General features: G+C 41.8%; 1 protein-coding gene across 1 annotated transcript; it reads left to right on the top strand.

Annotated features, from left to right (window-relative positions):
• The first annotated feature begins 44 nt into the window (after positions 1–44).
• On the top strand, positions 45–18,804 carry LOC117520067 (homeobox protein CDX-1-like). Its single transcript, XM_034181372.1, has 3 exons — positions 45–400; positions 14,206–14,354; positions 18,600–18,804. The coding sequence occupies exons 1-3, from the start codon at positions 64–66 to the stop codon at positions 18,783–18,785; spliced, it is 672 nt and encodes a 223-aa protein (XP_034037263.1). The 5' UTR covers positions 45–63; the 3' UTR covers positions 18,786–18,804.
• The last annotated feature ends 5,149 nt before the right edge of the window (positions 18,805–23,953 follow it).

Genomic DNA, 23,953 nt, shown 5'->3' with positions numbered 1-23,953 from the left:
AATACATTCAAACATGTTCCTGGATGTTTGAGGTGTACCTGGCATACTTTTGACCTGCTGGACATGTACCCCACCGCACAGAGGGCCAGATTTCCGGCTCAGACTTGGCCACTGAACAATCAGTACATTCCGTCTCCATGTGGAAACATCACCCCCTGGGGCATCAGCGACCCATCTAGTGACTGGAACTCCATTTATGCTTCCCGGGAGGAGTATCCGTATGGTCACAGCTTTCCCGGATCAAATCTCAGCAGTCAGGTCAACTTCACTTCTCCAGAGTTGATGAGCACACCCACCCCCAGTGAAGAGGCGTTGTTTACCTCGTACACCTTTCTGTCTGGACAGGACCCATTCACATCCAAGAAGAGAACACATGAAGTGATCAAACCGACTGTGTCAGGTACTGTCAGCTCTCAGCAGAGTATAATGGACATTGTCCGATATGTATGCTGTCTATGACGTGGTGGGTCACGTATGATGTTACATTAGTGGAAGCTTTTACACTATCAATAATCTGACGTAAAGAAAAACATATCTGAAATTGTTGGAACAGCTGCAGAAAGCATGAACCAAGCTTATTGAAAATTATGAAGGTAGCTTAGCAGTATGTAGTACGATTTTGGCCATTTTGCACAAAATGAAGGGAAAGGGTGAATTGGGAGGGCAAAGGGAAAGTATTGGGATTGGGTCTTTGTCTCCACATATGTAAGAATAATTTGGTGGTATTTATTTAATGTGTTGCATGACAATGCCATCATATTTTCAAATGATACCATAAGAATAATACTTTTATATCTTAAACCATGACTTACTGTATGGGACAAAATTCTACCTCCCAACTAGACTAATAATAAGTAAATTATTCTGTGATTAAGTTAGTAAGAATTGCTATTCTAATCTGTAATGTGTTAATAACTGTCCAGTGTACTTTGGCCAGCTCCATTAAGAGTGATATTGTGAATAAAATGGTGTTTTTGAGATTTTGTCCCCCCAAATGTGACTTCAGAGTTTAGAAAAGATTGTAAAGGTCTTTAGATTTTTTAAAAAACGTTTCTGTCTCAGTTAAGGCCACAGTTATTTTTCATTGTATAGCAGCAAACAGGGTAAGAAGCACACAAAGTATCAAACGTAGAAATAAAAACAAATTTTGAAATGTAAATACAAATATAAATATCAAAAATACTGATCGCTACTGGTTTACTGGCTACTACCATTCCACTCCTTCCCATCCTCTGTCTTCCTGTTACTCCTCCTCCCCCCTGAGTGAAGGGTTGAACAGCCTGATGGCCTGAGGGACCAAAGATTTTTTCAGTCTGTTGGTCCTGCACTTAGGAAAGAGCAGTCTGTGGCTGAAGATAGTATTTACAAGTGTTTTCAGTTTCTTCTGCCATCCATGTATTGTTAAAATAATTACAATTATATTATGTGCTTACATTGAACTTACTTAATAAAATCATGCATGCGCGCGCACGCACACACACACACACACACACACATATGCACTCAGGCTTGTAATACAAAGACTGCCCCTCTGTGTTAATCATAATAATAATAATAAATTTTATTACCTCCGCCAAGGAGGTTATGTTTTCAGTCGAGTTTGTTTGTTTGTTTGTCTGTCTGTTTGTCAGCAGGATAACTCAAAATGTTTTGAACGGATTTTGATGAAATTTTGTGGAGTGGTTGGAAATGACAAGAGGAACAAGTGATTAAATTTTAGTGGTGATCCGGATCACGATCTGGATCCAGGAATTTTCAAAGGATTCTTCACCATTGCAGGATAGGGGGAATTTTGACATTCTAGTTTCTAACTCCACAAAAACAAGGCAGAAAGGCTTGAAAAAAGGGTGTAACATAGTCAAATGTTCTATCAAACAACAAATTTTGGTGATGATCGGATCCGGATTCCAGATCTGGTGATCCAGAATATACAAAAATATAAGGAAAATAGAAAATGTGTCAGTGTGAGGTGACAAATGAAGCTAGAGATGCACAACTAACACCAAATTGTAGCTGAATCTGTACTGATCCAGTAAGGTGTCATTAGATTTGATGTAGCTTCAAATGTTATGGAGCTAGATCCAGAACAAAACCGCCATTACCGAAAAATAGTTTTTATACAATAACTTTTGAACTAATAAAGACATAAAAGTGATTCCAAGTTCTAGTGGTATGTTTTCATGGTCAAGGATGTCAAATATAAAGGAAAGAAACGTGTATGTATCATAGTTTTGGTTGTAACACTGAATTGTTGAATAGATCACTGTGCCAAGGAGGGAATCTCTTTAGGGTCAGTGACCCTATGACCTTGTTAGTAAAAGATGTCAAATACAACACACTGCAAAGAGGAAATCCCTCATGACAAACTATACTGGGCTGGGGAGCACAATGAATTTATTAGATGAAGGACTATCATTTGGCATTATTATATTTTAGTGGCAATGAATATCACTATCCAGATTACTTCACTTAGCAAAAGCAAAGTGATGAGTCAGCAGTATACTCTGCAGTGGTTAAGTTCTGGTTCAGTGCACATCACTGAACAAAGTACACAAGGTGCAAAACCCACTCCCAGGTGTTGATGAATCACACCTAGGATCCCTAAAACCCAGAGGCTGACATCAGCACCTTACTGTCACATATATTCTGTTTCGGTGCACTTCACTGAATATATAGGAGGTGCACTTCATTATGTAGCACATGCAACACTTAAAAAATAGTTCTATTTCAGAATTTACTGTTATTTATTTAGAGAAGTGTTTCATAAATGTTAAAAAATTCATATATTTGCAGTTTAGTTGAATAATAAATTGAATTTTGTCTCTTATTTGTTACCCCATGGCCTTGCACTCTCTGAGTGCTTCTAGTTTATACAGTCAGTAAAAAAATTCAATAAACAATAAGAAGGAGATAAGACAGCATTAAAAAGATAGTAGAGACAAGAATAAAAAGTGTACAGGTTTAAAAATATCATTAAAAACATTAGGTAAAAAGAAAAGTTTTCAGGCCCTTGTTGAAAGATTCCACAGTCTGTGGAGCTGCGCAGGACAAGTCTGTGGTGCGGGATTGAGTCCTGGAAGTGAGAAGAAGGTGGGTGTTGGAGGAGCGGAGAGAACGTGTGGGACAATGAGCGGTGAGGACTTCTGCAAGATGTGATGGGGGCATTACCATATAGAAATGGGAAGCCAATGAAGTGAGCAGAGGATGGGAGTGATGAGCTTGTTCTTACGCACTCTCATCAGGACCCTGGCAGTACTGTTTTGGACATACTGAAGTCTTTGTATGTTCTTGGCAGAAATCCCAATGAGTTTGTTTTGTAGTAGTCGAGTCTGGAGGAGATGAAGACGTGGATGAGCTTTTCAGTGTCGGAAAGGGAGAGTGTTGGCCTGAGTTTAGCTAAGACACGAAGGTGGAAGATTGAGGTTTTACAGATGTGGTTTGTTGTGGATCAAAGATGACACCAAGGCTGGTGACTGTCGTGGAAAGTGAGATGATTGACCAGAAAAGGCAATGCTGAGGATTTTGTGTTGTTGAATTTGGTGTGGCGTAGCAATTTGGGTTACTTCAGTTTTTGAGCTGTTAAGATGGAGGAAATTTTACGGCATCCATGCCTTAATGTCCTCCAGACAGGCTGTGAGAGTGGAAAGGGGGTGGACAGAGATGGAGGGGAAACAGAGAGTGACGGAGACAGAGCCGATGGGGTCTCAGACACATTGGTGCCCAACTTCAGATACAGCTGAGTATTGTCAGTGTAGCAATGAAATGAGACAGCATAACTGCTTTTTAATGATGCATATACAGCACCATATACAGATTAAAAAGAAGGCATCCCAGGACTGATCCCTGAGGCAGCCCATAAGAGACAGGATGGCTCAGTGATCTAGCACGCCCAATAGAGACAAATTCTGATCTCCCTGACAGATATGATTGAAACCAGGTCAGTGCCAGTGAGGTGCTGTAGGCAGTACAAGGTGCTGTAGGCAGTGGAGCAAAATGGCATGATCAACTGTGTCGAAGGCTGCTGACAGGTCAAGACGGATAAGGACAGAAGAAGAGCCATGTTTGACTGCGACCAGGAGATCATTTGTGACCTGGACCAGTGCTGTCTCTGTGCTGTGAGCACTATGGAAACCAGACTGGAATTCTTCCAGAATGCTGTTTTCATGTACATCAGTGGTTTTCAAATTGTGAGGCGTGCCCCTCCTGGGAGGGGTGCCAGAGCTCTTCAAAAAAATAACTGTAAACACTGTTAACCAACAAAAGAAGAAGGGGGAAAAAAAAGGAAAATGAAAATGTTGTTAGATAACATGCCAGGAGCAAAATGGATATAAATCAAAATGGATGTAAATCTACCAGTGAGAAGACAGAGTTTGGGGCAACCAAAAAAAGAAGAAAGTAGAGGATGATCATCGTTTGTTCCTCTCCACAGTGCATCCCCGCGTCACCCACCTGTGCGCGTCAAAGACCCAGACTCATTGTTCGCACTAAACAAGACGTGAGACTAGAGGAGAGACTAAATATGTATAAAAGTTTAATTAATATTATTTACGTTAAAATGTGTTAGTTATGTTAGACGTTTAAAACACACACAAAGATGTTTAAATGTTAAAAAACCATGTTTAAAATATGACAAATGGAAGAATAGAAAGTTCTTTAAAAATATGTTTAAAATGTTTACAAAGGCTGTAAAGTGTGTAAATGGATAGACAGTTCCTTAAAAACATAAATTTATTTAAAATGTGTTTAACGTGTGTAAAAGAATAAAAAGAAACACACGAAGATGTTGAAATTGTGTGTCAACTTTCCGTTTTCGCAGCGTTCATACATAAAATACATAAGCATACGAAACAGCAAATGTCAGCTGTCCTTGGTTTCTGCATGATCAAAGCCATACACATGCACGCGCACACACGCACACAGAGGCCACTTGGCCATATATATATATATATATATATATATATATATATATATATATATATATATATATATATATATATATATATATATATATATATATATATATATATATATATATATATATGGCCATTTGGAAGTTTTGCAAATTTACTAAAAATAAAAAAATAATAAATCACATATACATACAGTAAGTAGTCACACCATTTCCTCAATACTTTGTTGATGCACCTTTGGCAGTAATTACAGCCTCAGGTCTTCTTGAATATGATGCCACAAGCTTGGCACACCCATCTTAGGGCATTCCTCTTTGCAGCACCTCTCAAGCTTGATCAGGTTGAATAGGGAGGATCGGTGCACAGCCATTTTCAGATCTGTCCAGAGATGTTCAATTGGATTCAAGTCTGGGCTCTGTCTGGACCACTCAAGGACATTCACAGAGTTGTCCTGAAGCTACTCCTTTGATATCTTGGGGAAAGCTCGGGGGCTCTGTAGCATCAGACTTGAGTTCCTCCTGGTGAGTGGAGATGCTTTTCTCCTGGCATTGCAAACAATCTTTGTTTCAATCTGGGAAACAGGTATCATCCCTAGCAACTGGAAGAAAGGACTTTTTGTCCCAGTCTGGAAAGTAAAAAGTGATGACGTGGATTGCAACAAATATAGGGGTATTAGAGTGCTCTCTGCACCAGGGAAGGTGCTTGCAAGGATATTCTTAACAGGATTTTGTACCAGCTACATGTTTCTCAGTGACTGGAACAGTGTGGCTTCATTCCCAAGAAGTCAACAATAGCCCTCGATGTAGCTCTGCAAGTGTCGACCCCAAAGTGTCAACCCCTGCAAATTATGAATTTTCTGCAAACTATTCATGAAAATTTATGCAAACCGTGAATATCTGCAAACCGTTAATAATTTTGCTGCAAACCATGAATAAAATATCCCACAAAACGTGAATGCAGGTCAAGTTGCAAAACGTCAATGCTATTCATGGTATATATTTTCTTTCACTTTAAGTCGATTATGGATTTCAGTTTATAGATCAATTACTTCAGGAAATCTTGATTGCAAACCCTATCTCCGCAAAAATATTATTTTGGGGGTGGGGGGATGGGTGCGGTCACTATACCCAGTAAGGTGGGGATGTGAGCCCCAAGTCGGCTCTCGCTTTTGGTTTCAAGTGTCCGGCCCTGCTGGGTGTGACCTGCTCCGGGATAGTGGCAGGTGGGGAGTTTGACTGGGGTGGTACACCTGTGAAACGGTAATGCAGGTGTCATAAGGCGAGCTCAGGGAAGACAGAAACCTGCCGTGGAGCAGAAGGGCAAAAGCTCACTCGATCTTGATTCTCAGTATGAATACACACTGTGAAAGCAGGGCCTCACGATCCTTCTGACTTTTTGGGTTTTAAGCAGGAGGTGTCAGAAAAGTTACCACAGGGATAACTGGTTGTGGCAGCCAAGTGTTCATAACGATGTCACTTTTTGATCCTTCGATGTTGACTCTTCCTATCATCATGAAGCAGAATTCACCAAGCGTTGGATTGTTCACCCACTAAAACATGAACGAATTTGATACCTGCACTGCTGTGCAATTTGTGGTGCCAATGTATCCCGCGTTGTCCCACTGGACGCCACGCTATATAAAATAATCATTTCGTAGCCGATGACAAGTCAGAACTTGGCTGATGAAACCGTTCTCTCATTGCTCCCAGAATCACAGAGAAATGATCTACCGCTACAGGTTGTCATGCGCATTGTGTGGTGAATGAATTTGGAATCTTGTCTCAAAGGTTATTTATAATATTTATATAGTAATGGATTGGTTGAACAGGTGCATTTTCATTCTTTCTTATGAGTTAGATAATGTCTCTGTAAAGTTACATTTATTATGTAACATCTCCTTATAATCTCAATTTCAAGTTCAGATGCACTGCATGCAATGACACGCAATGACATGCAGTGTTTTCGAATAGGATGTGCAATGTCCGCGATTAATTCAAGAAATTAATGCGTGCCAGAAGCTTCAAACATTTCAAAATTTTCTTTGCACGCTGGCACGCAGCCACACAAAATTTACAGACTGTTTACAATGGGTGAAAGTGAGAGGTGCGCAGACATAATCCCACAGATGGTAGCTTCACACCATTACCTCCTCAGCCAAGCATATACACCAAATTGTGAAGAAATTCACATTTTGCGACTTGTGTTCACGTTTCGGGAGATATTTTTCAGCGTTAACGTTTTGCAATTCATGGCTTGCAGATAATTCACAATTTACAGCTGATTCATATTTTGGGAGCTAACAGCAAGGAAAGGTTTACTGACCTTGACTTCACAAAAGATGCTGTGATCTTTGTGGAATCAATGTGTAACCTGAGTTTCTGGGTTTTAATGACTTCTGTTGTGAAAGTGTTGAACCTTTAGAGACATTCACTATCTCAACAGTGACATTCATGTCCTCGGCCTTTGAGATTGAGAGCTGCATGGGGAAAGATCACTGGACAGAAGTGTTTGGTGATGCTGACTTCTGCGCAGGGAAATTAAGGTCCACATCTTTATGGCCCTGATGATTCCTGTTGTTACTGTATGGCCATGAGACTTGGATGCTAACCAGTGACCTCAGGTGATGCCTTTGGTACAACATCTCTTCAGATGAATACCCATGAAATTACTTTGTATCAAACGAGCAGTTTGATAGAGAGACGAACATAAGGAGTATCACATACATTGTGAAGGAGCGTCAGCTTTGACATTTTGGCTATGTGGTGCATTTCTATATGCATGATCCAGTGCAAAGGTGCATGAATGCTGAGGACCCCAGTTGCTGAAGAAGGCCAAGAGCTCTCCCACACTTCGCTAGCCTCCTTGTTGGCATATGCATTATGTAGATGAAATACACTGACCATGTAATTGGATGAGTTTGATTTAAGTCTCCATGTGTGGCAGTAATCTGTCATGAGAGTACCATCTTCAGTGAATGTGTTCTCCAAATCACTAACAACCTTAGCTTGAGTGCAAAAACAGATATCGTCAGCATATACAAACTTGCGAGCCTTTGTTTGCGGCAGGTCACTGGTGTATAGATGACACAGTATAATGGGTACACCCCCCCCCCCCATATCAAGCCACAGCTTCCTGTTTTAATGCAACGTTAGTAACACTGCAAAACTGTCCTGTATCATATCATTATCTACCATCTGCCGCTGCAGACAACAGTAATTCTGCTATAACAACCATTCATTTTCTGTATCCACTTATTCCAATTAACAGCTCAGCAGGCGAGAGGCGGGGTACACCCTGGACAGGATGACAGTCTATCACAGGACCACATACAGACAGACAAACCCATTCACATTTTTTCACTCACACCTACAACCAATTCAGAGTCACCAGTTCAGCTTCCACCAACTTTGGAAGTGAGCGGAAGCCGGGACACCCAGTGGGAACCCATGTAAACACGGGAAGAACATACAAAATCCACACAGAAAGGACTGCAGCAACCAGTATATCTTGATACTTGCAACAGTTTGTGAGAAATGGTGATAGGCAGATGAATAAATGATCAGTCTGAATAATAGCAAACTTGTGGCTTTTGATATCTTAACTTAAGCTATGTTTCAAGGCATCTACATATCAAGTAAATGCTGCCAGATTATTCTTAGAGATAAAGTCAGAACATGCTCTATAATTAAGAATGTTTATGTATTATTTCAGTTATGATCAGTTAAGAAGTCTGCCCTTGTGATCGCCCTTCAACAACATCCCTCTGTGGTTGAGAGGAGGTGCAGATGACACATACGGTTAAACAGTCATCTTACTCAGTTACGACAAAAGGCACACATACATTCATCAACTTTTCACATTCTGCTTCCGTGAGCCTGGTGCAAGACGTCAAAGTAGAACTAACAGTGGAGCCCATGTCGTCTGCAGAGGTATCGCTCCCCACCCGCTTTGTCCACTGGGTGGGTGCAACAAAGTGACAGACTGGATAGATAACACTAGGAAGTCTGGGGACAACAAATCTCCTCTAAAAGATGATTCCAGGCTTTACTGATATCTCTGTGCATGTTGGTGCATCGTCTGCTCCACCTCGATCGATGCCGCCAACTCATGATTTCTGATCAATAACAATGACTCACCCCCTAAGTCCTTCCTGTTGCAAGTGAACATGTGTGTCAATGAATAGCTGCCTGTGTAAACACCGCTCACCAGTGATAAGGAAAACTGTGATGCAATGCAGGTGGGAGGGCTTACATTCCTTATATTTAGCATGATTAATAGAGTTGATGAGGCTTTAAGTGGCGCCTGAACTTGAACATGGCACCAGACTGCTTCAAATAAGTCGTCTGTTAGTGACTCACTTGTTTGAGTTGTTCTGACAGGAATGCAGACATAATACCCGGGAACTGTTTTACTTCATTTCAAATTAAGTACGATGGAACAAGGACCAGGAGTGAAGCAAGATCAATGTAACACACAAGCTTCCAGTCAGAGCGGGTTTGTAGCACAGATGTTCGTCAAAACCTTACCTTTTGTAATCTGTTTATTTTTTGACTTTTAGGTTGAAAGATCATGCCCCCGGTGAAGTTTATTTTTGCAGATGACATTGTGTTATCCAACACTTGGAAATAGGAAATACAGAGGAAACTACAAAAACAACAACAACAACAAAAGACAGCATTTGTGATTTAATGAAGGTGATGAGTCAGAAATTAATTTTTAGGGAGAGGTATTAAAAAGAGTAAGAATTTTTAAATACTTACTTAGTCCAAGATGGAAAATCGCATGAAGAAATAAAATAATGCAGTCTGGATAGAACAACTGCAAGAGGGTACCAGGAGCATTGGAGAACCGCAGTAATGCCAGCATATGGTGTGGAATGGTGCTCAATCATTTGAATTTTAAAACCAAAAGACAGAAACAGAAGACCAACAAAAGCCAGCCAGGCACGCCAGCCACAACAGCACCCCACCCTCACGGGAAGCCTCCCGGCGACCACACAAACCTGGCCCAGGAGAAACACCTCCCTCCAGGGACCATGGCTGGAAACCGTATCTGCATACATCTTCCAACAGAATCTTCATTTAACAGAACGGTTGATGTCTTCTCCTCTGGCTGCATCTTTGCCTTTGTTTCTGTCTGTCAATTAGCACAGGTGTGGCCAGGAGTTCTTAAACCTGTGCGGTCAGCCTTTGTCCAACCATGTTCACAGTCTGATTAGTCATAAAACAAAAAAGACAAACACAAACAACCAAACCACCCCCCCCCCTCCCCAGAGGACCGTCCCATCAAACCCCGGGAAGGGGAGAAAAGAAAAACAACCCAAACTTAAGCTTACAAATAAAAACGCTAACACCCCCCCCCCCCCCCCCCCCCCCCGACGACATGTAGGGACCAACACCCCCCAGAGGACATCCCGCCAGCTCCAGGAGTAATAACCACAGCCGAGGTCCCTCTGGGATCCAAAGTCACCCACGGGGACTCCCAGCGCCTCCCAGAGGACCGTTCCATCAACCCCAGGAGATGCCTCCCCTCATGACCAACGGACCCAGCCCCGGCCGTCTATGGCTAGATGGACCCACAGCCCTTTCCCCCCCAGAGGACACCACAGTCACACCCTGAGGGCGGAAACTGGGGGGAAAAACAAAAAGAAAGAAAAAAAAACATACAAACAAAACAACCCCAACCCCACCCCCTTGGCGCAGTGGAAACTGGAAGCACGTCCAGCGTCACCAACCGTGACTATACCCCAGAAGCCAACCGGGAGGAGTGGAACAGCGGTTATGGCAGACGGCACAAAACGGCGCCACTCCTCCGACTTCCAAACCAGCCACCAGCTGCGGGTATATCCCACCGCCCCAAACCTCAGCCACGCTGATGGCAGACGGCTCAAAGGCGCGCTGAAGCCGGAGGTGGAACAGGGAATCAACAAACAAAAAAAAACAACAACACCCCGAACCCCCCCCCCCTCCCAGGTGCAGAGGTTACCTGGGAAACGCCCAGCATAACCAAACTGCACCACTCCAGCAACGCCGACACGTACGGCTCACCCGGCTGGAGTCAGAGGAGAAGAGAGGGCATAACAAAAAACAAAAAAAAAGAAAAAAGAAAAAACAACCCAATTATCCCCCCATCACCCCCCAGGGGACCGTCCCATCAAACCCTGGGGAGGTGAAACTAAAAGAAAAAGAAAAGAAAGACTAACAGAGTAACATAAAGTTGCTTGGGTCCTTTTCATGCTCCAAACAGAACTGCAGGGTCACGACCCCAGACACTAATAGTGTAAAAAATCCCACACAAAAACCAACTCAAAAAACACCCACAAAAAATGAATCAACACAAAACTAATAAGTGTTTTATACCGTCAAGCTCAAACAAATGGAACACACCTGTTCCAACTTAAGAGCTTAACGGTAATGTGACTCAGTCACCAACAGAGGGAGCCAGAGTGCTAAAAATGAAAAACCCCCTTTGGTAACTGAGAAAACAAACTCAAGCTGCTTTTCTGTGCGCAGCTGTGTGTAACACACAACCAAAAATGTGCTTCAACTAAATTACGCCGGAGCTGATACAACAGACGCAGTAGTTATCTTCACACGGGGAAACGGGGCTAAAACTGTAACACGGGAAGCTCAGCGACCCGTGCCACAGAGCTCCGCCGTGCGCGTTCACCCATTACAGACACATTCTTGTAGCTCCCGTTTAAACCTCTTATCCGGTCGGAGCGTGACGCGAAGCCGTTGCCAGTCACACTCCACCACGACCCACGGATAAGGCACAAACACAGGAAACGCGGCTGCAAGAGAGCACGAATCAGTATTCAGTAATGGGTTCTCAAACACGCACCATCCGGGCGGAGAGCACCCGCAACTGATCCGGATAACTTCTGAACGTCTGCTGCCGCCTTCCCGGCGCGTTACCGTCTCTGCTACCGCTGGGTCTGTGATGTTTGGCCAGAAACTACTGTTATGTGTCGGACGCAGCCCGGAGAACCGACCAGCGTTTGAAGGACCCAGTATGAAATAAGCAGAGCACGGTACAAAGGATAACAGAGTTTAATAAACATAACAGTGATGTGATAAATATAAAAGTGCGCGGTCTGGCATGGTGGATTGCGGTGCGCTCCCAGCAGTGCTAACGGTCCGGAGCCAGAACCAGTTCGGACCCCACCGACACCCCCCAGGTCCCACGACAAACCGAGTCTGTGAATGAAGAAATCATCATGTGAGTCCACACTCAACACACAGAGAGACCGCTCAAAGGTGTACAAACAGCAAACACTTCCTGGCTTAATTACTAATCAGCTTCCCACCCTGCAGGCATGGAACATCCTGTTCACAAACTCACTGCAGTGGAAGCTGATTAAAACGACTAACATAACAGCTCAATATAATAAGGTGTGAGGGACACCACATTTACTGACTGTACAAATGTTAGTCACAAAACCTAACGTACCTCAGGAAGTGTGCTGACGAGCGTGAGACCTCACCCTCTCCTCTTTCACAGACCATGCATCAAACCTGGACGTTCTCTGCATCCACTGATGATGAGATGGCTCTCGAGACGATGATCTCACCCGTCTGGTCACAAGGTCAAGTCTCTGGCAAATACACACTGTGTACTCCAGACTTAAATGCCACCATGTTCCAATCCATGTAGATGCACCACAGCTGTGAGTCCTGATGAGCCGCAGGTGATCAGGGTGAGGTCCTGATAACTCAGCCACACAGCCACTCAGTCCCAAATGCGCGCCACCTGGAAGGAAAACCAAAAGACAGAAACAGAAGACCAACAAAAGCCAGCCAGGCACGCCAGCCACAACATGTTTTTTGTAATGTCAGTTATGCCCATAGTATCCAGTACCACCAACATGTACTAAACACCAACAAAGCTTCCTTCCCGTACCAAGTAGACCTTGTCCCTATTATGTCTTCACTCAGGGGCTCTATGTTTTAAGTCCTGTCACTTCAAAAGGCTTGCTTCCTCTCTGAATGTAACGTCAGTCACTGTGGAATTGCTCAGAAGCTAACAAGTGTGTGAGGTGGATGGACAGAGTAAAGGAAGCAAGCAGGGCTAAGGGCCCCTTCACACATAACACAAAAGACACAGAAATCAGAAGAAAATCCATGAACCAAACACGAAATGGGGAACCAAACCATCATGCACGTGCACGAACACAGTGCAAGAAGCTGGGGCATGGTGCACCACATTGTGCCACTGATGTGGAGAAAAATAAAATAAAAACCAGCTCTATAATTAGTGAATATCACTGGGTTGATATGAATAATAAATAAAAAGGGACACAATACAGAACCCCGCGGTTAAATAACCCTGGTTAAATAAAAAAGTAAATGCCACTCACGGGATTCGAACCTGTTAGGTACAAAAGCTCTGATTACCAGACAGAAACTTTACCACTGCACCACAATTACTGTCTCATAACAGGAGCATGAAATGGCTAAAATCAAAAAGCAGATAAATGCATTTTTTTCTTTAAACGAAAAAAGTGCTGTGATAACTGACCAAAAGGCATTTGTTGTGGTGTATTTCTGCTGATACGTGACTGAAAGTGCCATATTTGTTGCACTGTTGGCTTGTCATATAGTCCTGCGGCGCACTGCTCACATGACACGTGTGACCTATCAGACAGATCGCCTGCTGCATGTCCACATGAACTGACGTTCCGTTTCAGCTGGGACAGCCTATCAATGTGCGCGCTTTCCAGCCCGTTGCAAAAGCAATATATATTTTTATGTATTTCCACGTGAGGACAGCGTGCGAAACGCACACGTGTTGTGGGAGAGCCAACACTCTCGCACGCCACATTTGGACTTGGCAACTTCACAGTTGTGAGGGCACTTAAACAAATTTCACCACCAGCTTGAAAGTGGTCATCTGCTGACTGCTTTTGTGCTAACAGCGCAAATGGCCACACATTTTCTATGTGCCAAGTGAGCGGTGTTAGATGTTCATGTGTGTCACCTGGAATATGACCAACATCTGCCGCGAGAGGGATCAAATGGGCTCACACAAGGCACAAGCTGTCTTTCAGTCGCTGGTGTGCATGAATAGTTGTAACAATAGGTGTACGAGGCATTGGAAGCAACTACGATTTTCCACGTATTGCATACGATTCCTGCTTCATGTGAAGTTCGGCCACATTCACACGATGTGTGGAGGGGCCGTACATGGGTGATTCAAGGGTGAAAATATAAACAGAAGAAGAAGCGTCTACTTGTTTATTCACATGCACCTTTGTCGAAGATTTAACTCATTCTGCTTGATTTATGTGATTCAGGAGAGAAGACTCGCACAAAGGACAAGTACAGGGTGGTGTACACTGAATACCAGCGGCTAGAGCTGGAGACGGAGTTTCAACACAACCGCTACATCACTATGAGGAGGAAGACTGAGCTCTCCAATGCACTGAGCCTCTCTGAGAGACAGGTGAGAGCACCAGCAGGGTTAGAGGCAGGTAGGAAATTGTCACAGAGGAGGAAGCAGAAAGACAAAAAGACAATTCAGAAAAGATCTCATTGTTGTCCACAATGTCAAAGTCAGTAAGCTTTTCCACACCAACAAATGCGCTCAAGCTGCCGGACTCCACAGCTCGCCACTTTGTTGCTTCACTTTAAATATGTCAGAGTACAGAACGCACTTCCTACTACTTCCATACTCTGAACATGCCCATATGTAGACATGTTCTGAGCAGGCAAAAGACCACACGAAGTAAATCGAGCTGTTAGCATAGTGCCAATAATTTCAATACGGAAGTAGTGACAGAAGTGCAAACCACGAAGAAGCTGCAAAAAAGCAAATTTCAGCGTCAAAAGTCAGCATTGTCTCCCTTCTTTGTCCAGTTTGTGTCTGCAATGTTCATAAAGCAGAAATCTAGAATGATTTACATTGTAACTTAGACACAGTTGCACTAAATCACACATGAAAAACTAAAATATTTTCCCCATTAACTTTACTGATTAATAAAATAATAAAAATAAATTATGCTGCCCTTCATTCTCCTGCACATTAAGCTGTAACATTAAGAAAGAAATGCAGGATGATTTTATGCAAGATGTATTTTGTTTTGTTCTTTGTTTTTTTCCTGAACCTTTACATCATCGTTTTAACAGGGCATGCACAGTTAATGCCCCCATCACACTAGAGACCGGATGGGCCCGAAAGCCACCCGAATGTGCCTTTGACCCACATTCAGGAAGTGTCGAAATGCATTCCAAACAGTCGGGCACAGTTGTGAGGCCATCCTGAATGTTGGGCACCCAACTATCGTGATGCGTTTGAGGTGGAAACATATTGAACAGCAGTCAAGGTGGACTCTAATTGCATTGTAAATATTCTCATGGCATCAAAACAACATTCAAAACAGCCTGATTGTGTTCCAGGGAAATTTGCCATGTACAGGCACATCAAATCCTGCCGGCATGTCCCAACTGTGGCAGGATGAGCCGGACGTGCACCCCATTTCGGGTGGCAAAGGAAATACTGTTATGTGGAAAGTCTGTGTCAAGCATTCATCTTGTGAACTGGACGTGAACATTGCGCAATCAAGCTGAAAACACAGTGTGTCACTGTGAGTCAATGCGTCTCAGTGCTGCTGCGCACCACAGCGCAGCACCTCTGAACAAGACGTTACATCTGTAATGCTCATGATATTACATATACATTAACATATACATACATTGAATAGTTTTGACTGTGTTGAATGTTTGGTCTGCAAAATAAAGGTTAAACAATGTCGATGTCCACTGGATTCTATGACATGTGACATAGTATGTTACCCCGTAACATAACTAAGCATGACACATCATGCAAACTGTTCCTTTTTAAAACCCTATTAACTCAACTGACAATCTGCATTATTTTTTCCAAAGTTAGAGCACCTTAACTTTTGACCCCTGTACAAACTGAAATTGACCTTTGTCACCATTCTTGCTGTTTTACCCCATAACTCCAAAACAATCAGTCACAGATAGTCCAAACTATACATTTTTGGAATTTCTGTGATCACACAAATAATGTATAGTTTTCAATATGATTAGAGCATCTTTTAATTTAGACCCCTGTGTAATTATTCAATTGACCCCTACCTGGCTGCCTATTGAAAATTCAAGTGGACACCCTGTCTTTTCGAAAGGGTAATGTCTAAAGTGCATTTGTGCCAAATTGGTCATGCATCACCATTTGAAAGATTTTTTTTCAGTTATCCACTGCACTAATGGGTCCAAGAAGTTGCTTGTGCACAGCAATGTCCACAACCGAGTAAACTGTTGAACAGATGAAACATCTATTCAACATTATACCCCCAAAAAACAGTGAGTGTGAAGCACACCAGGGAACACTGGTGGCAATCACTGCTGTGTAACTCAAAATGGGGTTCAGCTTCAGCTAATCTTGCTGTAGATAAAAGAGGTTCATAGCACCAAAAAAAAAAAAAAAACCCTTTTAAAAATGAAGATGGCACAAATCATACCTTAAAATGTTAGATTTGTGTTTATAGCATCACATTTATGACTTAGTACCATAACCACCTATATTTGCTTGTCATTGTTTGTATTTATTTGCGCAAATAGGCTGTATTTGTGGTAGCCATATTGAAAAGTGGTCACCATTTTAAAACTTAATATGGCTAATGCATTTTTTTATTTATTTATTTTGGGGAAAAAAAGGACTTCGTAGAAGTATTTATACCACATTGGGTGCTTGTATCTTCAACTGAACCATTCATCTGCTACAATACTACATTAAATAAGCTTGTGTAATGAAAGAAATGACTAGAAATATTGTATTCATTTTATGACATGGTTTAAAATGTGATATTCTCACCAAAACCATTTATTTTTTTTATTTGTTTTCAAGTTTTATCTAATTGTTACTGAAAGTACCATATTAGCTTGTGTTTAGTGGAGGTGATGTTCTAGTGGTTAAGCATTGGGCTTCAGACCAGAGCATCCTTGGTTCAAAAACCCAACCAGACCGTAAAACCACTCAGGTCCCTTGGGCAAGGTCCTTGATCACCTAGTTGCTCCTGGTGTGTCGTGAGCGCCTTCCATGGCAACACCCTGACATCAGTGTGTGAATGCGTTTGTGTGAATGGTTGAATGTGAGGCATAATTGTAAAGCACTTTGAGCTTCTGATGCAGATGGAAAAGTGCTATATAATGCAGTCCATTTACCATTTTACTGCTCCCTACCAGTGATGGGCACAGTTCAGCTAATCCCATAGCAGCTAATTATCAAAGCTAATGTTTAGCTTTTCAGATAAGTTTTAAAACCATCATCGGACCAATTACCTTCCGATAAATTTAGTTCCGATAACTTTCAGTCCGCTAACATTTTCTTTGCTGGTAAAGTTTAGTGGTCAAAAACTTTGTAAACACTAAAAGCAAACATTTTATTCCATTTATTGTGTGTTTTCAGCCACCGGCTGCCTGTCGCTTGCTGATGGCGTCATCATTAAGCGCAAAACGTGATTGGCCAGTTGATGCAGGGAGCATTGTGGGTAGTGTAGTTCAGGTTCACTTTGGACATTACAGTGACTTGTCCACTCGACACGAAAACAAAACAGACTAATTTTAACATTATTTTATTTTATTTCTTTGTGGCTGTAATTTAATCCCCAGAGACTCGGTGGGGGGGAAAAAGGCGCTCTCGTGTCGCAGCTGTGAGTACAGAAGGAGGGAGTTTTCTAGACACTGTTTTGGATTTTTAAAAGGATGCTTTATGTGGATTATTTATTCAGATGAATCCCACTGAAACTAACAGGTAAGAATTATATTTACTATGTGTGTTTTACTCTGCCAATAAATGCATTAATGGATGTATTTCAGTTGTTTAAGCCACAGGGTTCAAAGTATGCGAAAAAAGAGGCAGCTTTTAGCTCGTAAACGACAGTGTATCAAATACCGAGATAAACTGTGACTTCTAAAACTGTGTGTCACTGCTTTTGAAAGATGATGACAGTGACAGTATTTGGGTTTTTTTTTTTTTAATCTATTCATTTTTCGTGTGTTCTTTGTGTTTGTGATCCTTGAATTTACCCAGCAGCCCCTGTGGCGCTTACAGTGAAACTGGTTTATCAGAAGGCGGCAGTGTAATCTGATGTGGCCGCGTCCAAATCATTACTAATAGTTATCGGTTATCTGTAATAAAGATAATTTTTTTTAGCAGTTTATCGGTTTATAGTCATAAAAGATAACTTTTAAAGCTAACTTTTTGGTTAGCTGTGCCCAGCACTGCTCCCTACTGACCATAAGCAGGCATTATATGTCGCTCATTGTGGGAGGCGTATTGATGTGAAGACTGAATTCTTCTGACCACATTTTGCTCTCGGGCCTCACTACAGGAATAAACCTGAGCTCAACCAGTTATGAAAGTGTCAACAATCTGACTGTGCAGCACAACACAACACAGTGTAGTCGTAATGTGCAGGCCGTCGTCCCGGCTACAGTTCTATACCTGAAGTGAATCCTCCCAATGTGACTGAGGATTGGCTACAAGATCCACAAAAATGTCAAAATCTCTTAACCTCGGAACTGTCAAAAGCGCCATCCTGGTAATCCACTGGCATCACCCAGTTGACCTCTCGCCTTTGTTTTGTTCTTGCACATTAGTGAGATCCGAAAATAAGTAAATGACCCTAAAAGGTTTATTTGATGTTGTCTGTTTGTGCTGCAGGTGAAAATTTGGTTCCAGAACAGGCGGGCCAAGGAGAGGAAAATCACCAGGAAGAAGCTGCAGCATTCCCAGCAGGCCTCCACGACCACACCCGCTCTGCCTGCAATGGACGGAACCACAGGCACCCACATCCCACCCAGTCCCAGCAGCAACATTTTGTCTGATGCTGTATCAGAGGAGTACTAGTGGGGGATGCATAGACACACACACAGAATGTGGACATGATGTTTTGTTGCAACTTTACTGTCGAATGAATGAATGTTTACGTCAGCACATGACAAAAATCCAGCTCCTGCTTTGTACAATGACAACTACATAACTGTTGCACTGATCATTCAAATAGGACATGTTCTGTAATATCAATACAAAATGCTGATATTTAGGAAGATTTTTTTCTCTCAAGCAAATTATACAGCTTGTACAAGAAATGTTGAGAATTATTATTATTGTTTTAATTTAAAATGTCATTTAAGTTTGATATATTAATGTGGACTTAAATATACTATGATTGTGTATTTCAGTTGGAAAAAAAATGCAGCTGCAACTATTTGCCTTCGGGATAAAAATATTTTTAAAAAAATACATTGAAAAACTGTATATTAAACCAGCAAAATAACACAATGAGGCAATACATATATTTTTGTATTTTTTTTTTTTTACCCCCTATGCTTAGGAAAGGTTTTGGGAACACTTTGGTATTAACCCTCTATAAAGTGCAGCAAATGAATAGATAATGAATTAATAAATGAATGAATTTACATAAAGGTTTGAAGTGACACGTACGATCCTTAGAGCTGGTGGCCACCAAAGCCACAGCTAGTTATAATAATTACAGTCTATTCTCATCAACTACATTTGCTGCTTACCTAGAGGACTGTTTACTTCACGTTCATTGTTTTTCAGCTAAATTCTTTTCTTCTATCTTGTGTTAAGGTATGACCGTATTGTTTTTAGTTTTAGACCACAAGTGCAGTTTACTGCTCTTTCTGCGTAGAAACTGCCCATCTGTGCCACTGACTGTTGAACAAACCTTATCCATCATCCATCATCAATCCAATCAATCAATCAATTTTTTATATAGCGCCAAATCACAACAAACAGTTTCCCCAAGGCGCTTTATATTGTAAGGCAAGGCCACACAATAATTATGTAAAACCCCAACGGTCAAACGACCCCCTGTGAGCAAGCACTTGGCTACAGTGGGAAGGAAAAAACTCCCTTTTAACAGGAAGAAACCTCCAGCAGAACCAGGCTCAGGGAGGGGCAGTCTTCTGCTGGACTGGTTGGGGCTGAGGGAGAGAACCAGAAAAAGACATGCTGTGGAGGGGAGCAGAGATCGATCACTAATGATTAATGCAGAGTGGTGCATACAGAGCAAAAAGAGAAAGAAACAGTGCCTCATGGGAACCCCCCAGCAGTCTACGTCTATAGCAGCATAACTAAGGGGATATGTTCAGGGTCACCTGATCCAGCCCTAACTATAAGCTTAGCAAAAAGGAAAGTTTTAAGCCTATCTTAAAAGTAGAGAGGGTGTCCTGTCTCCCTGATCTGAATTGGGAGCGGTTCCACAGGAGAGGAGCCTGAAAGCTGAAGGCTCTGCCTCCCATTCTACTCTTACAAACCCTAGGAACTACAAGTAAGCCTGCAGGTCTGAGAGCGAAGCGCTCTATTGGGGTATATGGTACTACAGGGTCCCTAAGATAAGATGGGACCTGATTATTCAAAACCTTATAAGTAAGAAGAAGAATTTTAAATTCTATTCTAGAATTAACAGGAAGCCAATGAAGAGAGGCCAATATGGGTGAGATATGCTCTCTCCTTCTAGTCCCCGTCAGTACTCTAGCTGCAGCATTTTGAATTAACTGAAGGCTTTTTAGGAACTTTAGGGACAACCTGATAATAATGAATTACAATAGTCCAGCCTAGAGGAAATAAATGCATGAATTAGTTTTTCAGCATCACTCTGAGACAAGACCTTTCTGATTTTAGAGATATTGCGTAAATGCAAAAAAGCAGTCCTACATATTTGTTTAATATGCGCTTGGAATGACATATCCTGATCAAAAATGACTCCAAGATTTCTCACAGTATTACTAGAGGTCAGGGTAATGCCATCCAGAGTAAGGATCTGGTTTAGATACCATGTTTCTAAGATTTGTGGGGCCAAGTACAATAACTTCAGTATTTATCTGAGTTTAAAAGCAGGAAATTAGAGGTCATCCATGTCTTTAGTCTGTAAGACAGTCCTGCAGTTTAGCTAATTGGTTGTTGTCCTCTGGCTTCATGGATAGATAAAGCTGGGTATCGTCTGCGTAACAATGAAAATTTAAGCAATACCGTCTAATAATACTGCCTAAGGGAAGCATGTATAAAGTGAATAAAATTGGTCCTAGCACAGAACCTTGTGGAACTCCATAATTAACTTTAGTCTGTGAAGAAGATTCCCCATTTACATGAACAAATTGTAATCTATTAGACAAATATGATTCAAACCACCGCAGCGCAGTGCCTTTAATACCTATGGCATGCTCTAATCTCTGTAATAAAATTTTATGGTCAACAGTATCAAAAGCAGCACTGAGGTCTAACAGAACAAGCACAGAGATGAGTCCACTGTCCGAGGCCATAAGAAGATCATTTGTAACCTTCACTAATGCTGTTTCTGTACTATGATGAATTCTAAAACCTGACTGAAACTCTTCAAATAGACCATTCCTCTGCAGATGATCAGTTAGCTGTTTTACAACTACCCTTTCAAGAATTTTTGAGAGAAAAGGAAGGTTGGAGATTGGCCTATAATTAGCTAAGATAGCTGGGTCAAGTGATGGCTTTTTAAGTAATGGTTTAATTACTGCCACCTTAAAAGCCTGTGGTACATAGCCAACTAACAAAGATAGATTGATCATATTTAAGATCGAAGCATTAAATAATGGTAGGGCTTCCTTGAGCAGCCTGGTAGGAATGGGGTCTAATAAACATGTTGATGGTTTGGATGAAGTAACTAATGAAAATAACTCAGACAGAACAATCGGAGAGAAAGAGTCTAACCAAATACCGCATCACTGAAAGCAGCCAAAGATAACGATATGTCTTTGGGATGGTTATGAGTAATTTTTTCTCTAATAGTTAAAATTTTGTTAGCAAAGAAAGTCATGAAGTCATTACTAGTTAAAGTTAATGGAATACTCAGCTCAATAGAGCTCTGACTCTTTGTCAGCCTGGCTACAGTGCTGAAAAGAAACCTGGGGTTGTTCTTATTTTCTTCAATTAGTGATGAGTAGAAAGATGTCCTAGCTTTACGGAGGGCTTTTTTATAGAGCAACAGACTCTTTTTCCAGGCTAAGTGAAGATCTTCTAAATTAGTGAGACGCCATTTCCTCTCCAACTTACGGGTTATCTGCTTTAAGCTACGAGTTTGTGAGTTATACCACGGACTCAGACACTTCTGATTTAAAGCTCTCTTTTTCAGAGGAGCTACAGCATCCAAAGTTGTCTTCAATGAGGATGTAAAACTATTGACGAGATACTCTATCTCACTTACAGAGTTTAGGTAGCTACTCTGCACTGTGTTGGTATATGGCATTAGAGAACATAAAGAAGGAATCATATCCTTAAACCTAGTTACAGCGCTTTCTGAAAGACTTCTAGTGTAATGAAACTTATTCCCCACTGCTGGGTAGTCCATCAGAGTAAATGTAAATGTTATTAAGAAATGATCAGACAGAAGGGAGTTTTCAGGGAATACTGTTAAGTCTTCTATTTCCATACCATAAGTCAGAACAAGATCTAAGATATGATTAAAGTGGTGGGTGGACTCATTTACTTTTGAGCAAAGCCAATAGAGTCTAATAATAGATTAAATGCAGTGTTGAGGCTGTCATTCTCAGCATCTGTGTGGGTTAAAATCGCCCACTATAATTATCTTATCTGAGCTAAGCACTAAGTCAGACAAAAGGTCTGAAAATTCACAGAGAAACTCACAGTAACGACCAGGTGGACGATAGATAATAACAAATAAAACTGGTTTTTGGGACTTCCAATTTGGATGGACAAGACTAAGAGACAAGCTTTCAAATGAATTAAAGCTCTGTCTGGGTTTTTGATTAATTAATAAGCTGGAATGGAAGATTGCTGCTAATCCTCCGCCCCGGCCCGTGCTACGAGCATTCTGACAGTTAGTGTGACTCGGGGGTGTTGACTCATTTAAACTAACATATTCATCCTGCTGTAACCAGGTTTCTGTTAGGCAGAATAAATCAATATGTTGATCAATTATTATATCATTTACCAACAGGGACTTAGAAGAGAGAGACCTAATGTTTAATAGACCACATTTAACTGTTTTAGTCTGTGGTGCAGTTGAAGGTGCTATATTATTTTTTCTTTTTGAATTTTTATGCTTAAATAGATTTTTGCTGGTTATTGGTGGTCTGGGAGCAGGCACCGTCTCTACGGGGATGGGGTAATGAGGGGATGGCAGGGGGAGAGAAGCTGCAGAGAGGTGTGTAAGACTACAACTCTGCTTCCTGGTCCCAACCCTGGATAGTCACGGTTTGGAGGATTTAAGAAAATTGGCCAGATTTCTAGAAATGAGAGCTGCTCCATCCAAAGTGGGATGGATGCCGTCTCTCCTAACAAGACCAGGTTTTCCCCAGAAGCTTTGCCAATTATCTATGAAGCCCACCTCATTTTTTGGACACCACTCAGACAGCCAGCAATTCAAGGAGAACATGCGGCTAAACATGTCACTCCCGTCCGATTGGGGAGGGGCCCAGAGAAAACTACAGAGTCCGACATTGTTTTTGCAAAGTTACACACCGATTTAATGTTAATTTTAGTGACCTCCGATTGGCGTAACCGGGTGTCATTACTGCCGACGTGAATTACAATCTTACCAAATTTACGCTTAGCCTTAGCCAGCAGTTTCAAATTTCCTTCAATGTCGCCTGCTCTGGCCCCCGGAAGACAATTGACTATGGTTGCTGGTGTCGCTAACTTCACATTTCTCAAAACGGAGTCGCCAGTAACCAGAGTTTGATCCTCGGCGGGTGTGTCGTCGAGTGGGGAAAAACGGTTAGAGATGTGAACGGGTTGGCGGTGTACACAGGGCTTCTGTTTAGGGATTCCAGCATTCAATAACCATCCAGTAGGTGGCAGACGCAGCTATGGTAGCAGGCGGTGGTAAAATCACAAGTCAGAATTTCAATACATCCACTTGGGAAATGATTCGCAATATTAATTCCAGCATTTTGGCATCAAAATGAATCCTATATCTTGAAAATAACCCCACACCCCTTGAATGTAACAAAGTATGGTCTATTTTCAATTATCTGGCTATTCCGCTACGTGTAAAG

This window comes from Thalassophryne amazonica, chromosome 11 (assembly GCF_902500255.1).
Source record: "Thalassophryne amazonica chromosome 11, fThaAma1.1, whole genome shotgun sequence".
Taxonomy (NCBI): domain Eukaryota; kingdom Metazoa; phylum Chordata; class Actinopteri; order Batrachoidiformes; family Batrachoididae; genus Thalassophryne; species Thalassophryne amazonica.
Note: the sequence above shows the minus strand (reverse complement) of the source record. Positions and strands in the feature narration are given on the sequence as shown.